The sequence below is a fragment of the Macaca nemestrina genome, chromosome 15 (assembly GCF_043159975.1).
Source record: "Macaca nemestrina isolate mMacNem1 chromosome 15, mMacNem.hap1, whole genome shotgun sequence".
In the NCBI taxonomy this organism is placed as follows: domain Eukaryota; kingdom Metazoa; phylum Chordata; class Mammalia; order Primates; family Cercopithecidae; genus Macaca; species Macaca nemestrina.
This window is the reverse complement of record NC_092139.1, coordinates 107,549,831-107,571,754: the sequence shown is the minus strand read 5'-3', so window position 1 is coordinate 107,571,754 and position 21,924 is coordinate 107,549,831. Positions and strand designations below refer to the sequence as shown.

At 40.1% G+C, this 21,924-nt stretch overlaps 2 protein-coding genes across 4 annotated transcripts in view; one reads left to right on the top strand and one right to left on the bottom strand.

Annotated features, from left to right (window-relative positions):
• Positions 1-2,104, bottom strand: part of LOC105464411 (GRB2 related adaptor protein 2) — a 74,066-nt gene extending 71,962 nt beyond the window's left edge. Inside the window, exon 1 of the mRNA XM_071080622.1 lies at positions 1,853-2,104. The gene's annotated coding sequence lies outside the window, so the exon portion shown is untranslated. The remainder of the gene's footprint in view (positions 1-1,852) is intronic.
• Positions 2,105-8,920: 6,816 nt separating this feature from the next.
• Positions 8,921-21,924, top strand: part of LOC105464410 (ENTH domain containing 1) — a 149,021-nt gene continuing 136,017 nt past the window's right edge. For 2 of the 3 annotated variants that reach the window (XM_011712283.3, XM_011712286.2), the window contains exons 1-2: positions 8,922-9,020; positions 15,338-15,841. In XM_011712283.3, coding sequence (XP_011710585.2) covers positions 15,493-15,841 — 349 coding nt within the window. In that variant the 5' untranslated portion in view covers positions 8,922-9,020; positions 15,338-15,492. Of the gene's footprint in view, positions 9,021-15,337; positions 15,842-21,924 lie in introns of all 3 variants that reach the window. The other variant, XM_011712284.2, reaches the window with a different exon arrangement.

Here is a 21,924-nt window from a genome sequence, read left to right as displayed (position 1 = left end):
TGAATAATCTGCCCCCAGGATTATCCAGCAGCAACTGTTACTTATTTAAGAAATCCTGATGGAATCACACTTACTGACACATTTTTCGAACGACTGTAGACTTTTCTTGATCCAGGAAAAAAGGGCAAGTTCTACTCAAGTTTAGGCACGAACCCTGTCAGTCATCAACAGCAGTGGGTGTTATTATCTGGGAATCAATAAATATGTTGGAACTAGGATCATTTTCAGCTCTTCTAGAAAGCAATAGTTCTAAAAGAGATGGCTTCAGGAAATAAGTAAGAGACATTTTGTATAAGAAGTTGGAAGAAAATGATCAAGAGTCAAAGAAATAACTAATGATGACATTGTCTTGCATTTTTATAGTGCATTTTTCCTAAGGTATTTCATATCTATGTTAACTCATTTATTCTTACAATATCCCTACGAGGTAGACAGAACAATTGAAAGGGATTTTCACCAGGCCTAAGACATCGGAGATATTCAAAAGGATATTGTATTAGCAACAGAAATATTTCTTCATATCGAATAGATTGATCATCTCTTTCTCCTCTGCTTCAGTAAAGTCATTTTTAAAAAAGATAAAATCTATTACAATTTGGGGAGAATAAGATTTCAGTTTACCACATGGGAGACACTCCAAGTTTAATCTAAAAAAGCAGTTTTATTCAATAATATAGGGCCACCTCTCTTTTACAAAAAAACAAAAAAGGGTATGAGTCAGATACTTTTCAAATTTGAAAAGTAAATATACTTAGGTGGTCCTCTATTTACACAGTGTTCCTTATTTAATAGCAGATGGTTTTGTAAAGAGGGTCACTATAAAATTATTTTATAAAGTTTTATATACAATACTGGATTGTTAAAGGAGAGTAACTTCTGCTAAATGCTCTTTCTGAAACCAAAAATAAGAAACAAAAAGGACCCACTAAAGAACTAAACCGTTAATGACAAACGTTGCTGCACAGAACAAAAGATTCTTCGACCTGAAGTTTCCCATCCTCGGATAACGTAACGAGAGCACACGAAAATTTTCCTATTGGATGTTTAGATCTAAAACATTTCCCTCTCCTAGTTTATCTAGGGATGTATATGTTCAATAGTGTGCAAATTATGTTGCATATACCTTATTAAGAAGGCCTAATTCCAGGTAGGTAAATACGGTAATTTTTTTTGACAGTATACCTGTCAGCGCAATACGATACATTTTAAATTAGTGAAACCGTTGGTTGGTATGTTCAATCCTCATGTTCAGGAAGAGTTAGGACAAAGAACACAAAGCAGCTAACTTCAGACTGGATGCCTAAACCAGAGACAGTCACAGGGATGGAGCCTAACGGCTAGTACAAAGAGAGACAATACCCTTCCAAAATACACGTCAACATAAAGTCTTCTTTTTTGTAAAGGAATGAAAACTGGTGTTCTTTGTATAGGTAACAAAAATGCAAACAGAACTAGAAATTCAAGCAAAGGGAGAAATCCTGATCTCAGAGTGCTGGTGTTCATTCATCACTGCTCAGCCCTCTACCACCCCCTCCAACCCCTTCCAATTTGGATTAAATCCTGACCATGGTGAAGTAGAATTTTTACCTCTGTGATCCCAAGGTCGAAAATCTTTCCCCGAGATGCTTCTGAAGCCAGTTTGTGGAGATTTTTGTGTTATGGACTGGGTAAGGAACAAGCGTTCTCCCAGTTCACTTGATAGAAGTCAAATCCCATCACCACAAACATTGTCACGGCAAAAGGTTTAGAGACATTAGCTGATGGGACTTAAAAGCAGTATTTAGAGAACTAATGAGATTCATTTTAATTAACTCATACAAAATATATGTACAGATATTGTATAATGACATACCTTTTGGAAGAGAAGTGGTTTGTTGAATTTATGTCTTGGCTTTGATGCCGAGTTATTAGAATCCTTTCTGGCAAGAAGGAAGACGAATTCAAGCATCAGAATTACTGCATTTCAGAGTACGGATCCACTTTGTGCTGTCTTCCATGTACCACTCTGAAAGAGGGTGCAAGTTTACAGATCCATTAACTGTGCCTCCTCCTCCCCACCTCTTACTCCCTCCTCCAAACTAACCCTAGTCAGCCCTGCAGCCTGCAGGCAAACCACACAGGAACTAGCACATACGGGGCTTCAGAGAGTTGGGCGTGAGCCTTAGATTATGTGGTTTTGTTTTCTTGCTGCCAGTGTTGAACTAAAATGCAGGAGGTTCACTGAAATACTTTTGCTTCTTTATGCTAGGTTTCAGTTTTAACAATATCCCTCCTGAACACTTATGTTCACATAAGAAAATTTCTAGCCCTAGATATGGTCCATCAGCAAGTCGATCTTAAGGAAAACTCTTATTCTCTTAGTACAGTCATGCAGCCCAAGGAACATTAGGGCTTCTTGGGGGAACTTATTTAAGAGCACCCTTGATCACTCACAATGTTAAAATCCCAGGGAAGATGCTTTGTTCATGCGCTCAGTCTGTAATATTACTCTTGACAAAAAAAGAAGAAACATTCTGAGCTGGGATGACTTCTCACCCCAGGTTTGCCACAGTTCAGCATGAGTTGGAACCAGTTCCTTCGATTTCTGGGACTTCAATTTGTGTTGAGTCTTGGACTGAAGGCTTTTCGGGATTTAAGACTTTCCATTGACCTTATATTTTGTTACCTTCAACTTCCTTAGTTCTTACCTTTAAATGTACCACTCACCCTTCCCCCTATATCAAATGCAACTTGTGAAGGCCTCTTCCTTTCTCTTTGCTCTTGCTAGAAAATGGATTGCCAACGTTGCATCTTTTACAGAAAATTAGAGACATTGCTACTTGCTAAGTGGTGCCATTCAGAGTTTGGGAACTGGATCCAAGATGAGGAGGGAAATGTTGGCTCACCAGAATGTTCCTAGCATTAATCCCTGGAATACCAAGAGGGCAGTGTCAAGGAGAGACTCAGTTTGGGTTCTAAAATTTAAACTTTTTCTGCAATGTGAAATGGCATCCTTTTCCATCTCTTGACTTCTTTATATCTAAACCTTGCTTAAAATTTACTTTCTTAAAACCTTTTCCTTGGTTATAATTGCTCAATATTTTTATTGAAATAGAAAAGAATCAGCAGAGTGTCATGGTGATAGAAAATGCTCAGTAAACATTTGTCGAATGAGTTAAAGGAGGTAATTTTCTGCCCATAACTCCTTTTTTTTTTTTTTTCTTTTGAGATGGAGTTTCACTCTTCGTGCCCAGGCTGGAACGCAATGGCACGATCTTGGCTCACTGCAACCTCTGCCTCCCGGGTACAAGTGATTCTCCTGCCTCAGCCACCCGAGTAGCTGGGATTACAGGTACCTGCCACCATGCCTGGCTAATTATTTTTAGTAGAGACAGGGTTTCACCATGTCAGCCAGGCTGGTCTTGAACTCGTGACTTCAGATGATCCGCCTGCCTCGACCTCCCAAAGTGCTGGGATTACAGGCGTGAGCCACCACACCCGGCCGTGTAACTCTTTAATAACAGGCTTTCTTCTTATTGATGCAAGTTTGTCAAATTTTCTTAAATCCTGGTTATATCTGAAAAGGATTTCTGCTATTTCCACATTATAAAGATAAAATATAAAAAATAACAACATCTTGCTACTTTAAAAATAATAACATCTCAACCTTGGCCTCAGAATTCTTCAGCCTCCTAAGGACCTTCTTGGATCATTACATTGAACAGCTCTATTGCCAAGTTTTTAAATGCTGAAATCCTCTGGCTACAGTCCTTATTCTTCGATAGCTCCCAAGTCAATGGTTTTGAAATGGTTAAAGGAGTCCCTAAAATTCTATGGTTGGGGAGTGGGAGCGAAGGGAAAATGCTGAATGGTATTTCACGGAAACTATTATGGTGTTTTCAGCTTGTACCCCAATGAAGAAGCTAATTTCGCACCGGGCACTACTCCCCAGGGAGCAGAATATAATCCTTCCCCTTACAATCATGGGACAGATTGCAGAACAGAAAAATCTCAAAGGCAAGTTATTTTGGTAGTAAGTACTGATTGACAGACATGTTATGTAGCACATAGTGGGAGAGAAGCAAGGCCACTTGAGTGGTTTATTTCATAATCGCTCTTTAACTGAACGAGAGCAAAGGCAGATCCTAAGAATAAAGACCCTAATATGAGAATGCCAGCATTTCAGTACTCACTATCATGATACACTCAGAAAAACAGCAGCAAGATGAGGAGGCTACAGTAACATGTGAAATCTGGACTTAGCCACAGTGGAGAAGTTTCTTTTTCAAACCATACTTTGTTTAATTTTTTTTTTTTAATCAATTCCTTTAGAGGGATCATTTGTCTATATCTGAACTTCTGGGGTTTTTTTTTTTGTTGTTGTTGTTGTTTGTTTTTTTGTTTTGTGTTTTGGAGACTGAGTCTCACTCAGTCACCCACACTAGAGTGCAGTGGTGTGATCTCGGCTCACTGCAACCACCACCTCCTGAGTTCAAATGATTCTCCTGCCTCAGCCTCCGAAGTAGCTGGGATTGCAAGCACCCGCCACCACACCCAGCTGATCTGTGTATTTTTTTGTACAGCTGAGATTTCACCATGTTGGTTAGGCTGGTCTCGAACTCCTGACCTCAAGTGATCCACCTGCCTTGGCCTCCCAAAGTGCTGGGATTACAGGCGTGGCCACAGTGCCTGACCAATATCTGAACTTCTTGTCCATAATTATGCTTAATTTAACTTTATGGTAAAATGTGTACTTCTTATTCAATAGTATGAATTCAGACATTCTCTTTTCATTCATTCAATAGAGAAAGTTTGAGCACCTATTCTGTGTTAAGCTTCTTCTAGGTTCTGGAAAAGTACCAGTGAACAAAACATAATCTCTGCCCTCCTGGATCTTACATTCTGGTAAAGGGAGAAACAGCAGGTACATCAGATGGTCATACTGTTAGGGAGAAAAATAAAATGACGCAAGAGCCATAGAGAGTGGGGCTGAGACAGGGGTTGTGATTTTATGTTGGGAAATCAAAGGACATTTGAGCAAAGTCCAGAACCAAGTGAAGAAGCCAGTACTTCCCGGATGGATATCTAGGGAAATAGCTTTTGCAGGTATAGGGACTAGCAGGTGCAAAGACTTCAGGTGGAGGCATGTTTAACACAGTGAGTGAGGTGGAGAGGAGTTGGGATGGGGATCAGAGAGACAACAGAACATGTAGGGCCTTGCTGGCCATGGCGAGGCCTTTGGATTTTACTCTGAGTGAGATGGAAGCCAATGGAAGATTTTGAACTGGGGAGTAATATGATCTGACTTGGGTTTTAAGTTTTAAAAGGGTGGCTTTGGCTGTCGTGTTGAAATTAGATTGCAAGGGAACAAGAACAGAAGAAGAAAGACCAGTTGGGAGGCTATTGTTGGCCGGGTGTGGTGGCTCATGCCTGTAATCCCAGCACTTTGGAAGGCCAAAGCAGGAGGATTACTTGAGGTCGGGAGTTTGAGACCATCCTGACCAACATGGAGAAACCCCGTCTCTACTAAAAATACAAAACTAGCCGGGCATGGTGGCACATGCCTGTAATCCCAGCTACTCGGGGAGCTGAGGCAGGAGAATCGCTTGAACCCGGGAGGTGGGGGTTGTGGTGAGTGGAGATCACGCCACTGCACTCCAGCCTGGGCAACAAGAGCAAAATTCTGTCTGGAAAAAAAAAAAAAAAAAAAAGGAGGCTACTGTCATAGTCCAGACCAGAGACCAGAGATGGTTGTGGCTTAGAACAGGATGATGTAAGTGGTGGGAAGTGGTTGGATTTTGAATATACAGGGTGATTGTAAAGTCTAGAAACATAGATAACGTTATTGTATCTTGTATTAGAATATAGCATCAATAAATCATTTATTATCTAGACTGGGTAGCCACCTTGTATTTCAAAGGTAAGCTTGTGGATATCATGAGAGCTGTGAGAGACAAAGAGAGGAGTTAAGGTGACTCCCAGGTTCATGGCCTGAGACCCTTGAAGCAAGGATGTGTCATTTACTGACAGGAGAGACCATGGGAGAGCAGGTTTGGAAGGCAAGACCAGGAGTTTGATTTTGGACTTACTGAACTGAGATGCCCATGAGACATTCCAGTGCAGAGGTCAAGGTAGTTAGATACATGAGTTTGGAGGTCAGGAGAGGCTGAAGAGAAAACCTTGAGAGTTGTCAGAATCAAAGAGTATTTACCGCTTTGCAACTGGATAACACTACCTGTGGAGTAAATATAGATAGAGAAGACAAGAGGTTAGAGAATGGGCTCTTTCAAAGTTGAGAGGTCATAGAATTGAGAAGGGATGAGACAAGGAGATGAGAAGGAGAAATGGTGTCCTGGAAGCCAGGTGAAGCAAACTGTGTTCACTTTTGTAGAATCCCAAGTTCAAAAAATTAAAGGAAAAAACCAATCAAGCTACCTTACAGCAATATTTGTATTTAGTGGATGTTATAGTATTGCAACTAAATTGTGCCCCCAAATGGAGGAAAGCAGATAAGAAGGACCCCTTACATAATGTCACTTGAACAGGGTTAATTCCACTAAGTTGGTAACACTTGACACTTTTGCCAAGCCTAACCAACTCCCCCACTGTTTACTGGGACTTCAGTCTTTAATCTTACCCTGTCTCCTACTTCCCACCTGCCTCTTCAATCACCTTCTATATGCTGACTACTCTTAAGTCTATGAACCTAGGCCCAAACCCTCTTCTTTCAGTGATCTCTATTCAACTGTCCCCTGAACATCTTCACTTGTTGCTCCCACGGCTCCTCAGATTCAAACTGTACAAAGCAGAATTCCCCATCTTTCCTGCCAACTGGCCCCTCAGATCATGTTCATCTTGGTGAACAGCAACAGTCATTTACATGGTCACTCCAAAAAGAAACTTAGTCCCTGTAGACTCCTCCTTTTCCCTCATTGCCACATATATTTGGAGCCCGGTCCCATAACTTCTATCCTTTAACATTATATGTAAAACTATATGTGTAAGAGGAGAGGGAGCAGAGTGGAGATTCACACTGTGCCCATGACTTCTGCCTTAGTTATGGCCTTCATCACTTATTGCCTGAACTATCAGAACATTCTGTTCTTCTTCCAGTTCCTCTGCTTCCAATCTATTTTTTTGAGCACATACACAGATTTATTTTAATAGGAGAAAATGAATGAATTTAAAAACAAAAAAATTGGAATCTCTGACCCTCTCCAAATATAACAAGTAGACTTGTGTCTGAATTGCCGATAGAGCTTAAAATCAAGGACCAAAGATTGGTCCTTAGAGTAGGGGAAAGAGCTAGACAGGAGATTTGGGTTCAAGTTTCAGGTAAACTGCTTCTAGTTAAATATCTCTGGGCAATTATTGTAATCTATTTGTTTTTCCAAACTCAGTTTAAGCTTACCTCCTCCAGGAAGCCTTCCCTGACTACGCAGATTTAGACAAGTCCCCCTTTCACTCCCATAACACTGTCTGCCTTTATTATGGCAACTACTTACAACTGCCGATTTATTCCTGCTTCCTCCTTTAGAGTATTAAACTATAATTTCCTTTTAGTTTCACAGTTCAGCGTAGTGCTTGGCACCTAGCAGATGCTCAATAATGTAGAATGTATGCATATTCCACAAACTCAGCTTTCTCACCTGTACAATGGGATAATAATGCCTACTTCTCAGCATTCCTTTGAGATTTACATAAGCTATGCATATAAAAAAACTTCATAAAATATAGCTCAATGTATAAAATACTTGTAGTTTGTCCCCCACTATTTTATAAAGTCCAAATACCTCAACATAGCATTCAAGGCCCTGAACAATGTTTTCCAGGTCACCTTTTCGATTTCCCTCTGGCTCCCACCCCATTACTCTATATTATAGCCAGCCAAATAATATTCCAAACTCACCAACTTCTTTCATACCTCCTATCATTTTATATCGGATTCACCTATCTACACGTCAGTATCAGTAATATGGGCTACCATCATTATAATTATGATTGAAATAGTAGGAGATAGAAACAAATGTTGCTTTTGTCTACTAAGCATTTTGTTATCCTCTGTCTTTTCCCCTTATCCTAGTCAATATTCCATTCAAACATACGGGTTCAATTACATTTTTCAATGCCTACCGGATAAAATTACCTTGTAGTATGGATAAGGTTCTTCATGATCCGACTTCCTTCTGTTATTTAACCTTCCTCTACTGCTCCACTAATAGCCTTCGTGACAGCTGTAGTAACTACAGTATATGTAGTTTTCCCAAGATAATAGGCTGGCTCAGCTTTCATGCCTTTACACATGATGTGTCCTTTGCCTCTTATGTCCTCCTCTACTTTGTCTATCCAGTGAACTCCCTGTCAACCTTTAAGATTCAATTCAGATGTAAACTCTTCTGTGAAACCTGCCCTTAAATACTCAGTGGCAGAATTAGATGCTCTCTTCTCTCTTATTATGCCATACATATCTTGTCACAATCTTATGTGACGGTGCCTGTCACCTCCACTAGCCTGTAAACGTATCCAGCAGAGGGCTGCTTTTTATCTCCGAGTCCTTACCGTCTGGCACAAAGCGGGGGCTCACGGAAAATCAGTTGAATACATCAACAACTATCCGTCAGTGGCACCTGAAGCCATGTCATTGGAGCTACCCCATCATTGCCCATCACACACTGCTCTTCATAGACTACTATTACATTCTCTGTCCTTTGAGGTGGCAATCACGTGCTGGTGGTATTTCTAGTCAGTTAAAATGACAGTATTAACACACTTGCAAACATTCATTTCTTGAAAGAAGGATTAGGGCAGTGTCATAGCCCGACAGACTGTGAAACGAAGACATTTACCTTCATTCCCCTTGGTACCCTTTAGCTCCGGTTTTTGCGACCACCTTGCTTGAGGCCCTGAGAGGAACTGCACCAGGGCAGGAAGTGAGGAAGCGGAAGTGGGGACCGGCCTGGGCCTTGGGCCTGGCTGGAGTAGGTGGAATATCCTGGGGCGAGGAGGTTTGGCCCTTGGGCAGCGGCCGGCTTTCCTCTCAGGTAACAGCCTCTGCTTGGGAGTGGTGATGGGACTCAAGGCGGGTCTGGAAACATCGGCTGCCATCCCACCTCCCGTTTCCTGCCGGCACCGTCGGAGTCCGGGAGGGCGACGAGGCGGTTACCATCCGCAGGAGGCGAAATCCCTGTGGCGTGACGCCATCACGTCCCTCCCGCCTTCTAGGAGCTTCCCTGAGGTCCAGCCTTCCCCTCCGCAGTGCATTGCCGGTTCTCCGAGGGTAATTGCTGGTCTGATTCTCTGTGTGACCGAGCGCCCAACACCTGGCTCATCTGGTACACAGCCATCATCTGAAATGGGGGTTGGATGAATGAAGACGAGGATGCCGAGGAAAGGCCCTGCCCACAGAAAGTTGATTCTTGCTCAGCCTCCACCCGCCATTTTCAAAATTCTTTCCAAAGCATCTCGTTTCTTCCTCCCCCACGGCCCTGTCTGGCGATTATTCTTTGTGTTGCGGATGAGGGTACCGAGACTCAGGGAAGTTGTTAAGTCTTAGGAAATGGCAACGCAGGACCTCAGATCATGGCTTTGAATCCTAATTAAAGGAGAGAGATGAGGCATGTGAGCGTTCAGCGAAGAGTAGCTGTTTACTCCAGGGGGTGAGGTGTGTCTTGTGCACCTCTATCTCCATTGCCTAGAATGGAGCCTGCCACATAGTAAACTCTGGAAGATTATTAGTTGAATAAATTAATGAACACACACTTGGGGCTCAAAAAGATTAGACTTTCTGCCTCTGACAGTATTCTTTTCATCAAAACAGTAACACCTCCTAATGGCGTGGTAGTCTCTGTAACCATTCTCCCGTAGCGTTCTTGACCGGAGCTCATTTCCTTCCGAGTCAAACTCATGTCTATAGGCAGAACCTGTACAAACACAAGAGCTGTTCTTTCCTCATAGTTCCACCTTAAATGCATCTTTTCAGAGATGGCTCCGGGCACTCAGCCTCTTAGATGCTATTGTCATTATTGTCCCAAGTATTTGGATAAAGTCAGTTTAGCTCCTCTGTTCCTTATTCTCAATCCTGAAATCCAAAAATTTTTGGAAACCAATTTTCCCTCCAACTCATTTGGTGGTAAAACTTGGCCTGAGGCCATTGTAGTCTTTTTTTTTTTTTTTTTTTTTTTTTTTTTTTTTTGAGATGGAGTCTTGCTCTGTCGCCCAGGCTGGAGTGCAGTGGTGTGATCTCGGCTCACTGCAAGCTCCGCCTCCCAGGTTCACGCCATTCTCCCGCCTCAGCCTCCCGAGTAGCTGGGACTACAGGCGCCCGCCACCACGCCCGGCTAATTTTTTGTATTTTTAGTAGAGACGGGGTTTCACCTTGTTAGCCAGGATGGTCTCAATCTCCTGACCTCGTGATCCACCTGCCTCGGCCTCCCAAAGTGCTGGGATTACAGGTGTGAGCCACCGTACCCAGCCCATTTGTAGTCTTTATTCCAAATATTTACATGTTTTTATTGCAGACATGTTAATGTGTTTAATTGTTCAGAGCAGCCCCACACCTTACTGTGGGTATCATGTAATATATGGTATAGATATGGCACTATTCTTGAAAATTCCACCCCCTCAACGCACCCAAAAGAGAATTTCCACAACTCATCTGGCCTCAAAGGATTTGGATAAACGATCGTGGACTGATAGTTTAATGCCACCTGATAAATCATTTCCTGTTAGGATTCAGATGAAATGGGGAGAAGGAAACAGCATTGTGAAAGTGGGCAGATCTAAAAAGAACACTGAAAGACCTTTTCAATGTAATCATTTGTTTTGCTGGGAATTATTTAGGAGGAAAGCTCCTTAACTGAATGGTAAGTTTTAGTGTGAGGTTCATGTTTTATGTTTCTCCACAAAGCCATACAAATGGTAGGTACTCAAGAAATATTTGTTGATGATTTGAAAATATTTGCTCAAAACTATAGAATTTTACTTGACAATTACAAGAGCTAGATTTTATTTTTTAAATGCCATCTTTATAGGAGTTTGTGACCATCTGGGCAGCTAGTAAGAACCCGTGTCTAAAAAAAATATTTTTTTAAGGCCAAGCACGGTGGCTCACGCCTATAATCCCAGCACTTTGGGAGGCTGAGGTGGGCGGATCACTTGAGGTTGGGAGTTCGAGACCACCCTGGACAATATGGTGAAACCCCGTCTCTACTAAAATTACGAAAAATTAGCTGGGCTTGGTGGCTCGTGGCTATAGTCCCAGCTACTTGGGAGGCTGAGGCAGGAGAATCGCTTGAACCTGGGAGGCGGAGGTTGCAACGAGCCAAGATCGTGCCACTTCACTCCAGCCTGGGTGACACAGCAAGACCCCATCTCAAAAAAAAAAAATTTTTTTTTTTTAATTAGTTAGACTTGGTGGTATGCAACTGTAGTCCCAGCTACTTGGGAGGCTGAGGCAGGAGGACTGCTTGAACCCAGGAGTTTGCAAGCAGCCTGGGGTACATAGTGAGGCTTTATCTCAAAAAAAAAAAAAAAAAAGTGATTGTAATTATAAAGCTATAGAATCAGTGCAGGTTTATCCCAAGGCATTGTGTCAATCAATTATTGTGTCATTTGCACAACACATGTTTCTTGAGTACCTACTGTTGCTAATTAGCTGTTAGGGATAGGATTACAGTGGTAAATAAGACAGTCAGGGTCCCTGCCCCAGGGAGCTTCTAGTTTGGTGGTGAAGAAAGGCACTGAGCAAGTAACAAATAGGTCAGTACAGATTGTTACAAGTGCAATGAAGGAAATTAACCAGGTGCTGGGGAGACCTAAGTAGTTAGTGTGGTCGGTGAAGACCTCTCAGATCTGTGACATGAAATACCTAACTTCTTCCCTCTATTTCTAAATATTATAGCGAGTTGGGTAGCCAGACAACCAACATTCAAATGTGGAAATTTACCCTCTTGGGCACTAATTTTGTCACATCACTATAGTGATAACAGTCTCACAGTTATTTGATGGTATGTGTAAACAGCATTTTCATATAGTCAGATGTCTAAAACACAATAAACCAACATATAATTTACAACTAACACCAATTAATTGAGCTCCTTGACAGTCTGAAAAGATAGCAGTAGTAGAATGGTGTCTTAAATATTCTGTGTTCATATCACAAGGTAAAGTTCAAGTCATTGTACATTAGTAAGTGATATGAATTCACTTCTCTAGACTTTTTTCCTTGTGATTTTTCTAATGGTTGGGGTTGTATTTATTTCTGAAATGATGTCATGTAAATTCATTTTAAACTACTCTATTGGATTAGAAGGCTATTATTTTGATATTTTTCTGGGTTAGAAAATTCATTTAAGAAAACGGTTTTTAAAAGTTTAAAATACAGGTTAGAGAATGTAGAAAAACCTAAAAATTACGATTGTCCTTCCAGAATATAGATAGGTAGCTATCCAAAAAAGAAAAAAAATTTAACATTTGTTGTTCAATTCCAGCAAGTTGTGATTCTAACAAGGCTTTAAAAGAAAATAGACTCGTGAAGAAACAGATCAATATGTGTTGCTGTAAGCCAATGTCATAGTGCATCTCTGCCTTGAGTGAGTTTGGTAGAGGGAAAAAAAGGACAATAGATAAAGAAAACCCTCATGATTGAAAATTTTAATAGCTTACTGAAATAGTATAAATCAGGTTTTCACTGCAGGAAGGAGTCAAATAAAAATGATTGTGTTTGAAGTACAAAAAAGAGAAAATCAGAAAGTTGTAGAAATACAACTTTTCTTTTTCTTCCTAGGGTTAATGATAGTGTCTTTCTGAGAAATCTTTTTCTCTTTTTTTTTTGAGACGGAGTCTCGCTCTGTCGCCCAGGCTGGAGTGCAGTGGCACAGTCTCGGCTCACTGCAAGCTCCGCCTCCTGGATTCACACCATTCTCCTGCCTCAGCCTCCCGAGTAGCTAGGACTACAGGTGCCCACCACCATGCCTGGCTAATTTTTTGTATTTTTAGTAGAGACGGGGTTTCACTGTGTTAGCCAGGATAGTCTAGATCTCCTGACCTCGTGATCCACCCACCTCCGCCTCCTAAAGTGCTGGGATTACAGGCGTGAGCCATCATGCCCGGCCGAGAAATCTTAATTAAACAGATATTTAATACATTTTCTTATTTATTTATTTATTTTTGAGAGAGAGTCTCACTCTATCTCCCAGGTTATAGTGCAGTGGCGTAATCTCAGCTCACTGCAACCTCTGCCTCCCAGGTTCAAACGATTCTCATGCCTCAGCCTCCCAAGTAGCTGGGATTACAGGTGTGTGCCCACCAAGCCCAGCTAATTTTTTGTGTTTTTAGTAGAGATAGGGTTTCGCCATGTTGCCCAGGCTGGTGTTGAACTCCTGAGCTCAGGTGATCTGCCCGCAGCGGCCTCCCAAAGTGCTAGGATTATAGGCGTGAGCCACCACACCCAACCACTTATACAGGTACATTTTCTGCCTCGCTTAGTTAACAGTGTGTTGTATTTTTACCAAAAAGAGGTTATCATCTCTTATTTTTTTAAAAAAGAAGTGATAGTTTATTTAGGATGCTTCTAAAAATGTGTGTCTTCCTTTAATACACATACAGAAATTAATCAAGCCTGAGCTAGTTATCTGAGGTGGTCAAGGGAAGCAAAACTAAAAGCAGTGAACACATTTGTTATGGATTTTAACATTTTTTTCTTTTGTATGTGTGCAGTTTCTCTAGTAAAATCTGATTATAGATCTTCTAGGTTTCGTTGGATCTGGATGTTCGTCAGGGCTCGAAATCAATTTGATACACCGTCTTGGCAGCTGGCAGTGGTGAATCACTAGGGAAATTGCAAACTAACTGACCCTCCTTAATACAAAATAATGAAAACGAGAAAGGGAATGGTTTCCTATAAACTGAACTGATCATTCACAAGCATTGTGTAGAGTTTGGGGGCTGCATATCCTTTGTAAGTTTCAGTATATGGGCCTCTCTGTGTGTCCTTGTTTTGAGACCTGATAGACACAGGCTGATCACTGCAGGATTTAGAGAAATCCTTGTATTATTTGAGTCTTACTATTGACACTGTTTAATCCTAAACTCATTCTTCTTTTTCCAAAGGTGAACAAATAAAGTAATTTAACCTTTCCCTCTAATTTACCAGGCTTATCTGGACTACAATAGAGGTTTTAGGGTACCATGAGTTAGCTGTGGAGTCCACTGATGTGCAGCTGTTTGTCTTCATAGTTGATCCTCCTTTCTTTTAGGTTTAGCAGGCAAGCAGATTGTATTTAGATCTGATTCTCAGGCTTGTAGTTCTAAAAACAATACAGTCATAGGGTCAGTGGGTGATTCTAAGACTCAATTTTACCCCCATTTTAGTTATTCTCAGAACATAATGCTTTTATACATGACAATATATCTTAAGAGATGCCTGAAATCCTAGCATTTCATGAGGCTAAAGTGGGAGGATCACTTGAGGCCAGAAATTTTTGACCAGCCTGTGCAACATATGGAGACCCCCATCTCTACAAAATATTTAAAAATTAGCCAGGCAGGCTGGGCGCAGTGGCTCACGGCTGTAATCCCAGCAGTTTGGGAGGCTGAGGCGGAAGGATCACAAGGTCAGGAGTTTGAGACCAGCCTGACCAACATGGTGAAACCCCGTCTGTACTAAAAATACAAAAATTAGCCAGGTGTGGGGGCGTGCACTTGTAATCCCAGCTGCTCAGGAGCCTGAGGCAGGAGAATTGCTTGAACCCAGGAGGCAGAGGTTGCAGTGAGCAAAGATCCCGTTACTGCACTCCAGCCTGGGCAACACAGGGAGACTCCGTCTCAAAAAAAAAAAACAGAAAAACAAACAAACAAAAAAACACGGCAAGGCACACACCTTGGGAGGCTAAGGCCAGAGAATTGCATGAACCTAGGAGTTTGAGGCTGCAGTGAGCTATGATTGCACCACTGTACTTAGGCCTGGGAAACAGGGCAATACCCTGTCTCTGGAAAAAAAAAAAAAAAAAGAAAAAGAAATGTCAGAGTGCAAGTTCTGTTTTTTAAAATGTTGACTTGTCTACTGTCCATGTAATGCTTTGTAGCCATTATATTTCTGGCCAAAGAGGTTGGATGATATTTTCTGCAGAAACTTCTATGACTAGAAAGACAACCTGTATTTCTTTAAATAATATAGGCCAATTTCTCATGAGGGATTTTCCCATACCTATCCTAGGAACAGTTATATGGTACCCTCGATTCTGGCTGCTGTAAGTGAGGGGCTGATTTGGAAACAAAACCTAGATTTGCAGACTGATTTAGTCTTCTATAGACTTAAAAAAAAGTTTAATTTTAATTTTTTTTTGTGCTTTCCTTGCAGGAAATTGATACTTTATCAACATAGAGATTAATTATTTGTATTTGGGAGCAGCAGCACTGGGGACCAATTACCTGTCAAGAGTTTTATAAACCAGTGACATAAACTGTTATTCCATTGCTTTCATCCTCCATCTCACCTTGGAACTTGTATTACTTATGGCGTTCAGGAGACAAGTGAAAAACTTTGTGAAAAATTACTCAGATGCTGAAATAAAAGTCAGGGAAGCAACTTCTAATGACCCTTGGGGTCCCTCTAGTTCTCTGATGCTAGATATCAGTGACTTGACTTTCAACACAATTTCTCTCTCAGAGATTATGAATATGTTATGGCACAGACTCAATGACCATGGGAAGAACTGGCGCCATGTGTATAAATCCCTTACGCTAATGGATTATCTCATCAAGAATGGATCAAAGAAAGTTGTTCAGCATTGCAGAGAGGGGTTCTGTAACCTTCAAACACTAAAAGATTTTCAGCACATAGATGAAGCTGGAAAAGACCAAGGTAATGGTTAAAGAAGTTTATATAAGCTGGGTATGGTAGTGTGCACCTGCAATCCTGGTGCTTGGGAGGCTGAGGTGGGAGGATCACATGAGCCCAGGCATTTGATGCTGTAATGAGGAAAGATTGCACCTGTGAATAGCCACTGTACTCCAGCCTGGGCAACATAGCAAGACCCCGATCTCTAAAGTTTAAAACAAAAGTTTATAGCATGTGCCAATAAAGATTAGGAGGTTTGGGGGATCATTTTCTATCAGGAGGTGGGAAGAGTTGTACTTAAATGTACTAGCTATCTTTCCTCTGGGACAGTTATAGTTTCCAATTTAATCCTCTGTATTGAGTCTTCAGTGCCTTAGAGAACAATACTTTTTTCAAAAGGAAAAAAAAAGCGAACACACTTAGGTTTCTGATAAAATGATACCTCATAGAAAATGAATAAAGTGAATAAAACAGGAGGCACGGCAATTTGGTGTAATAATGTCACTATAATTCATAATTATAATTAAACTGGAATTTAGTCATAAATTAAGGAAATATTTCCACAGGCTGGAATCTTCAAAGACTATCTAGATGGAAGCAGTTAAATGAATACAAAAATTTAGATCATAAAATAATTCTTTCGGGGGCGGAAGAGGAGGTGCAGTAGGGAAAGGATAGGATCCTGAGATGATTCAGTAGTGCCTGATATTCTACAGTGGCAAAAGGCTCAGCGCTTCCTCTTCTGCTACTGTAAAATTATAATTTGTGTTTAAAGTGAATAGTTTTATGAATCATGAGAAGAGGATAAAATTCAGAGCATTCTCTCTGGGAAGCATGCATTTTAAAAATAGACCTTTTTTTAAGGGCAGCTTTAGGTTTACAGAAAAATTATGCAGAAAGTTACGCAGAGTTCCCATTTACCCTTCCCCACTCAGACACAATTTCTCCTAATAACATCTTGCATTAGTGTGGTCCATTTGTCACAATTTATAAGCAAATACTGATACATTATTGTTAACGAAAGTTCATATCTTACATTAGGATTTACTCTTTGTGTTCTACAGTTCTATGGGTTTTGAAAAATGCATGGTGTCATGTGTCCACCATTCCACTATCATACAGAGTACATATGTCCTGTGCTCCACCTTTTCATCCTTTTCCTCTCCCCTTGAATCCCTGGCAACCACTGGTCTTTTTATCATCTCTATAGTTTTGCCTTTTCAGATGTCATAGAGTTGGAATCTTAAAGTATGTAGCTTTTTCAGACTGGTTTCTTTCACTTGGCAATATGCATTTAAGATTCCTCCATGTCCTTTCATAGCTTGAGAGTTTCGTTTTTTCTTCTTTTAAAAAAAAAAACTTTATTGAGATATAGTTCACATGCCATGCAATTCACCCATTTAAGGTGTACAGTTATGTGGATTTTGGTATATTACAGTATAATTTTTCAAAATTATAACTATAACATAAAATTTGCCTTTGTAAGTATACAATTCAGTTGCATTAATTACATTCACAATGTTGTGCAGCCATCACCACTCTTGGTAAAACTCTTTCATCACCCCAAACAGAAACCCCATAACCATTAAGCAATAGCTCCCCATTCCCATTCCACCAAGGCCCTATCTGTCTCTCTAAATTTTCCTGTTCTAGGTATCTCATGTAAGTGGAATCATACAGTATTTGTTCTTTTGTGTCTGACTTATTTCAGTTACTATAATGTCCTCAGGGTTGTCATGTTGTAGGATGTATCAGAACTTTATTCCTTTTATGTCTGAATAATATTCTATTGTATGTACATTACGCATTTTAAAAATTTACTCATCTGTTGATAGACTCTTGGGTTGTTTCTTTTAGCTATTGTGAATAGTGTTCCACTGAACATGGGAGTGTAAGTATCAATTCAAGTTCTGGCTTTCAGTTTATTTGGGTGTATACTTAGGAGTGGAATTGTTTGATCATATGGTAATTCAGTGTTAAGCTTTTTGAGGAGTTGCTAAATTTTTCCATAGTGGCTGTATCCATTTTACATCTCCACTGGCAGTTTAAAAATGTCCCAGTTTTTCTGTATTCTTGCCAGCACTTGTTATTATCCTTTTTTGTTGTTGCTGATTATAGCTATCCTACTGGTTGTGAAGTGGTATCTCACTGTGGTTTTGATTTACATTTCCCTAAAGACTAATGATGTTGAACATCTTTTCATGTCGTTGTTGGCAATTTCTATGTCTTCTCTGGTGTAACGTCTATTCAAATCCTTTGCCAATTATTAACTTTTTAAGACAACTTTTTGAGTATTAAAAGTTCTTTATATATTCTGGATACAAGACCCTTATCAGAGAAGTGATATGCAAGTATCTTCTCTGATTCTACAGATTCCTTTAATTTTGTTGGAGGTGTCTTTTGATGCACAAAATTTTTAAAGTTTGAAGTGCAATGTATAATTTTTTCCCTTGGTTACTTGTGCTTTAGGGGTCATATATAAGAAACTATGGGCTCCATTGTCTAATCCAGGATCATGAAGATTTATACCTATCTTTTCTAAGAGATTTATAGTTTTAGCTTGTACATTCAGGTCCTGGGTCCTTTTTGAATTAATTTGTGTATGTGCTGTGAAGTTTAACTTCATTCTTTTTCATGAAGATGCACTGCTACCATTTATCGAAAAGACCATTTTTTCCCTATTGAGTTATATTGGCATCCTCGCAAAAATCAATCAACCAAATAAGATGTATGGGCTTATTTCTGTACTCCCAGTTGTTTCATTGATCTATATGTCAGGCCTTATGCCAGTACCATACTGTTTTGATTACAGTAGCTTTGTAGTAAGTTTTGAAATTAAGGAGTGTGAGTTCTCCAACATTGTTCTTTTATAAGCTTTTTTATTTATTTATTTATTTTTTCTATTCTGAGTCTCTTGCATTTTCATTTGAAGTTTAACACCAGCTTATGAATTTCTGTTAAAAAGATGGCTAGGGCCAGGTGTGGTGACTCACACCTATAATCCCAGCATTTTGGGAGGTGGAGGCAGTCAGATCACTTGAGGCCAGGAGGTCAAGACCAGCCTGGCCAACATGGTGAAACCCCATCTTTACTAAAAGTGCCAAAAATTAGCCAGGTATGGTGGCACACACTTGTAATCCCAGCTACCTGGAGGCTGAGGCATGAGAATTGCTTGAACCTAGGAGGTGAAGGTTGCAATGAGCCAAGATCACACCACTGCACTCCAGCCTGGGCAACAGAGTGAGACCCTGTCTCAGGAAAAAAAAAAAAAAAAAAAAAGATGGCTAGAATTTGGCTGGAATTTTGATGGGCTTACATTGAATCTGTAGATCAATTTGGGGTATATTGTCATTTTAACAATTCTAATTTCTCCAATCTTTGTACACAGGATGTCTTTCTTTTTATTTAGATATTTTTTCACTTCTTTCAATAGTGCTGTGTAGGTTTTGGTGTACAAGTCTTGCATTTCTTAAGTTTTTTTCATTTTAAAGATTATTTTCCAGTTAATTTCAGAAGTTCTTGCATTTCTGAAAGTTATTTCTAAGCATTTTAGTCTTTTTAAAACTCCAGTAAATGGAATTTTTTTTTTTTTTTGAGGTGGAGTCTCGCTCTGTTGCCCAGGCTGGAGTGCGGTGGCACCATCTTGGCTTACTGCAAGCTCCACCTCCCGGGTTCACACCATTCTCCTGCCTCAGCCTCCGGAGTAGCTGGGACTCAGGCTGGAATTGTCTTCTTAATTTCATTTTCAGATTGTTCATGGCTGGTGTATAGAAATACACCTGATTAACTGATTTTTGTATGTTGATCTGTCTACTAGATCCCGTCATGTACAAATAGTTTCACTTCTTCCTCTCCAATCTAGATTCCTTGGCTAGAAAGAAGTGTTGAGAGCAGACATCCCGTCTTGTTCCTGCTCTTTGGAGGAAAGCTTCCTGTCATCAAGTATGTTAGCTATGGGTTTTTTCATAGATGTTCTTTATCAGGGTGAGGAAGTTCTCTTCTATTCCTAGTTGTTGAGTGTTTTTATCATGAAAGAAAGTTGTCTTTTTATGCATTTGTACCTTTTATATGTATAAGATAAGGTATACATGGATGTGTTTAAGTTGACTATCATAAAGATCTTTCAGATTCCCTAACAGTTGATCTTAGCACCAAAGCAAGTACAAGTACACCATGCTAGACTTTATGAATACTCTTGATAATTTATTACCACCAAGAGAGCAAGAAAAATGCAAGTTAGAACTGAAATGTCAACAGAAGCATAGTGCATTCATTTGTTGATTATGGAAGGTACATTAGCAATTAATTGATAACATTGTACACATTATTCACTAATACAAATTAATGAAAAAGATTCCATTGGGGAAAATACTATCTTTTACGTATTTCTTTTTGTGTATTTTTTCTTTTTTTTTTCTTTGAGATGGAGTCTCACTCTGTCACCCAGGCTGGAGTGCAGTGGTGCTATCTCGGCTCACTGCAACCTCTGCCCCCCAGGTTCAAGTGATTCTCCTGCCTCAGCCTCCCGAGTAGCTGGGACTACAGGCACCTGCTACCATGCCCTGCTAATTTTTGTATTTTTAGTAGAGACAGGGTTTCACCATCTTGGGCAGGCTGGTCTTGAACTCCTGACCTAGTGATTCACCCGCCTCAGCCTCCCAAAGTGCTGGGATTACAGGTGTGAGCCACCGTGCCCAGCCCTCTTTGTGTGTTTTCTAATGAATGTGATATACTAGAAGAGTAGCTGTTGCCATAATTTCACTCATACTTAAATAAATGTGCATTCATTGACGATATATACTTGCATAACAATTTGTTACTGCTGGGGTATATAGTCAAAATAGTTTGCAAACCACTGGCTCTCAGGATAAAGTCAGGCCCCTTAACATGTTTCCAATCTACTTTTCTGCTCTTACTTCCCTAGTCCTCAATGTGGCACATTGCATTAACAGTCATTCCTAATATATTGTTTCCTTACACATTTCTGTGCTTATACTTAAGATTTGTCTTTCCCCTTGAAATATTCTTTTATCACTGTCCATGTTTTGAACTCCTACTTAATCTCCAAATCCTAGCTCAGAATCCTTTTTCCCTCTATCCCCAACTACTCTTTCCCTCATTGGGCGGAATTAATTGCTGCAGTACTTTATTCATAATATCAAAGCAGTGCTTTTTATGGTATATTTTATTGATTTTATATGTCTCATTTTAACTAGATTGTAAGGGCATGTACCATATGTTAATCATCCTTTCACCGTCAGGCCTGCACAGAGTAGACAGTAAATTTTTATCAAATGGAAGTCATATAAAAAAACAAGAAAGAAAAACTGCTAGATAAAAATGATTTTGTTGACTCGGAGAAGAAAGAAGGCAGTGTCAAGTCTGTACTGAGAAGTGAATGAAAGAGAAATTATTTGGTCCAAGTAATCTATATCTGGAGCCTGCCGTAGTTACAGGTTATCAAGACAGATGAAGACAAAAGAAGATATTATAGAAAAAAAGGCTTTCTTGGCTCTCTTATTTGGTCTTTACACTTGCTGTTCCCTTTCCCTGGAATGCTGTTGTCCAGAAACCTGCATGGCTTTCTCAGAAAGTCTTATTAGAGGTCTTCTAATTCTACCCTAGTTATAAAAAACAGCCCGGCCTCCTCGTTGCACTGACATGCCCTGGCCACCTTCTGTTTCATTTTTCCCCATAGCACTTCTCATCTGACATAGTGTATATTCTATTTTAGGATGCGTTTATTGTCTATCCCTACTAAAGTGTGCATTTCACGACGGCAGGGACATTTTACCTTTTATGTCCGCTTCGTCCTTGCCCTATCTCCAGTATCTTCAGCAGTGCCTGTCACATGGTACATGCACAGTAATTAATAATAGTTATACTAGTAGGAAAAACATTGGGAAAACAAATAGGAAAAATTGGGAAACATCAGAGAATAGTAAGTGACTTTTTCAAATCATTTCTCAACACATTTTTCTTTAATCTCTAGACAACTTTTCAGGCGATATATCTCTGAATTTAAGCAGTGAGTCTAATTGTTAATCTGAAAAAATTAATTCGTGATTTTCCATGTGTTTCCAGACTTTGGTGACATTCTGTATTGT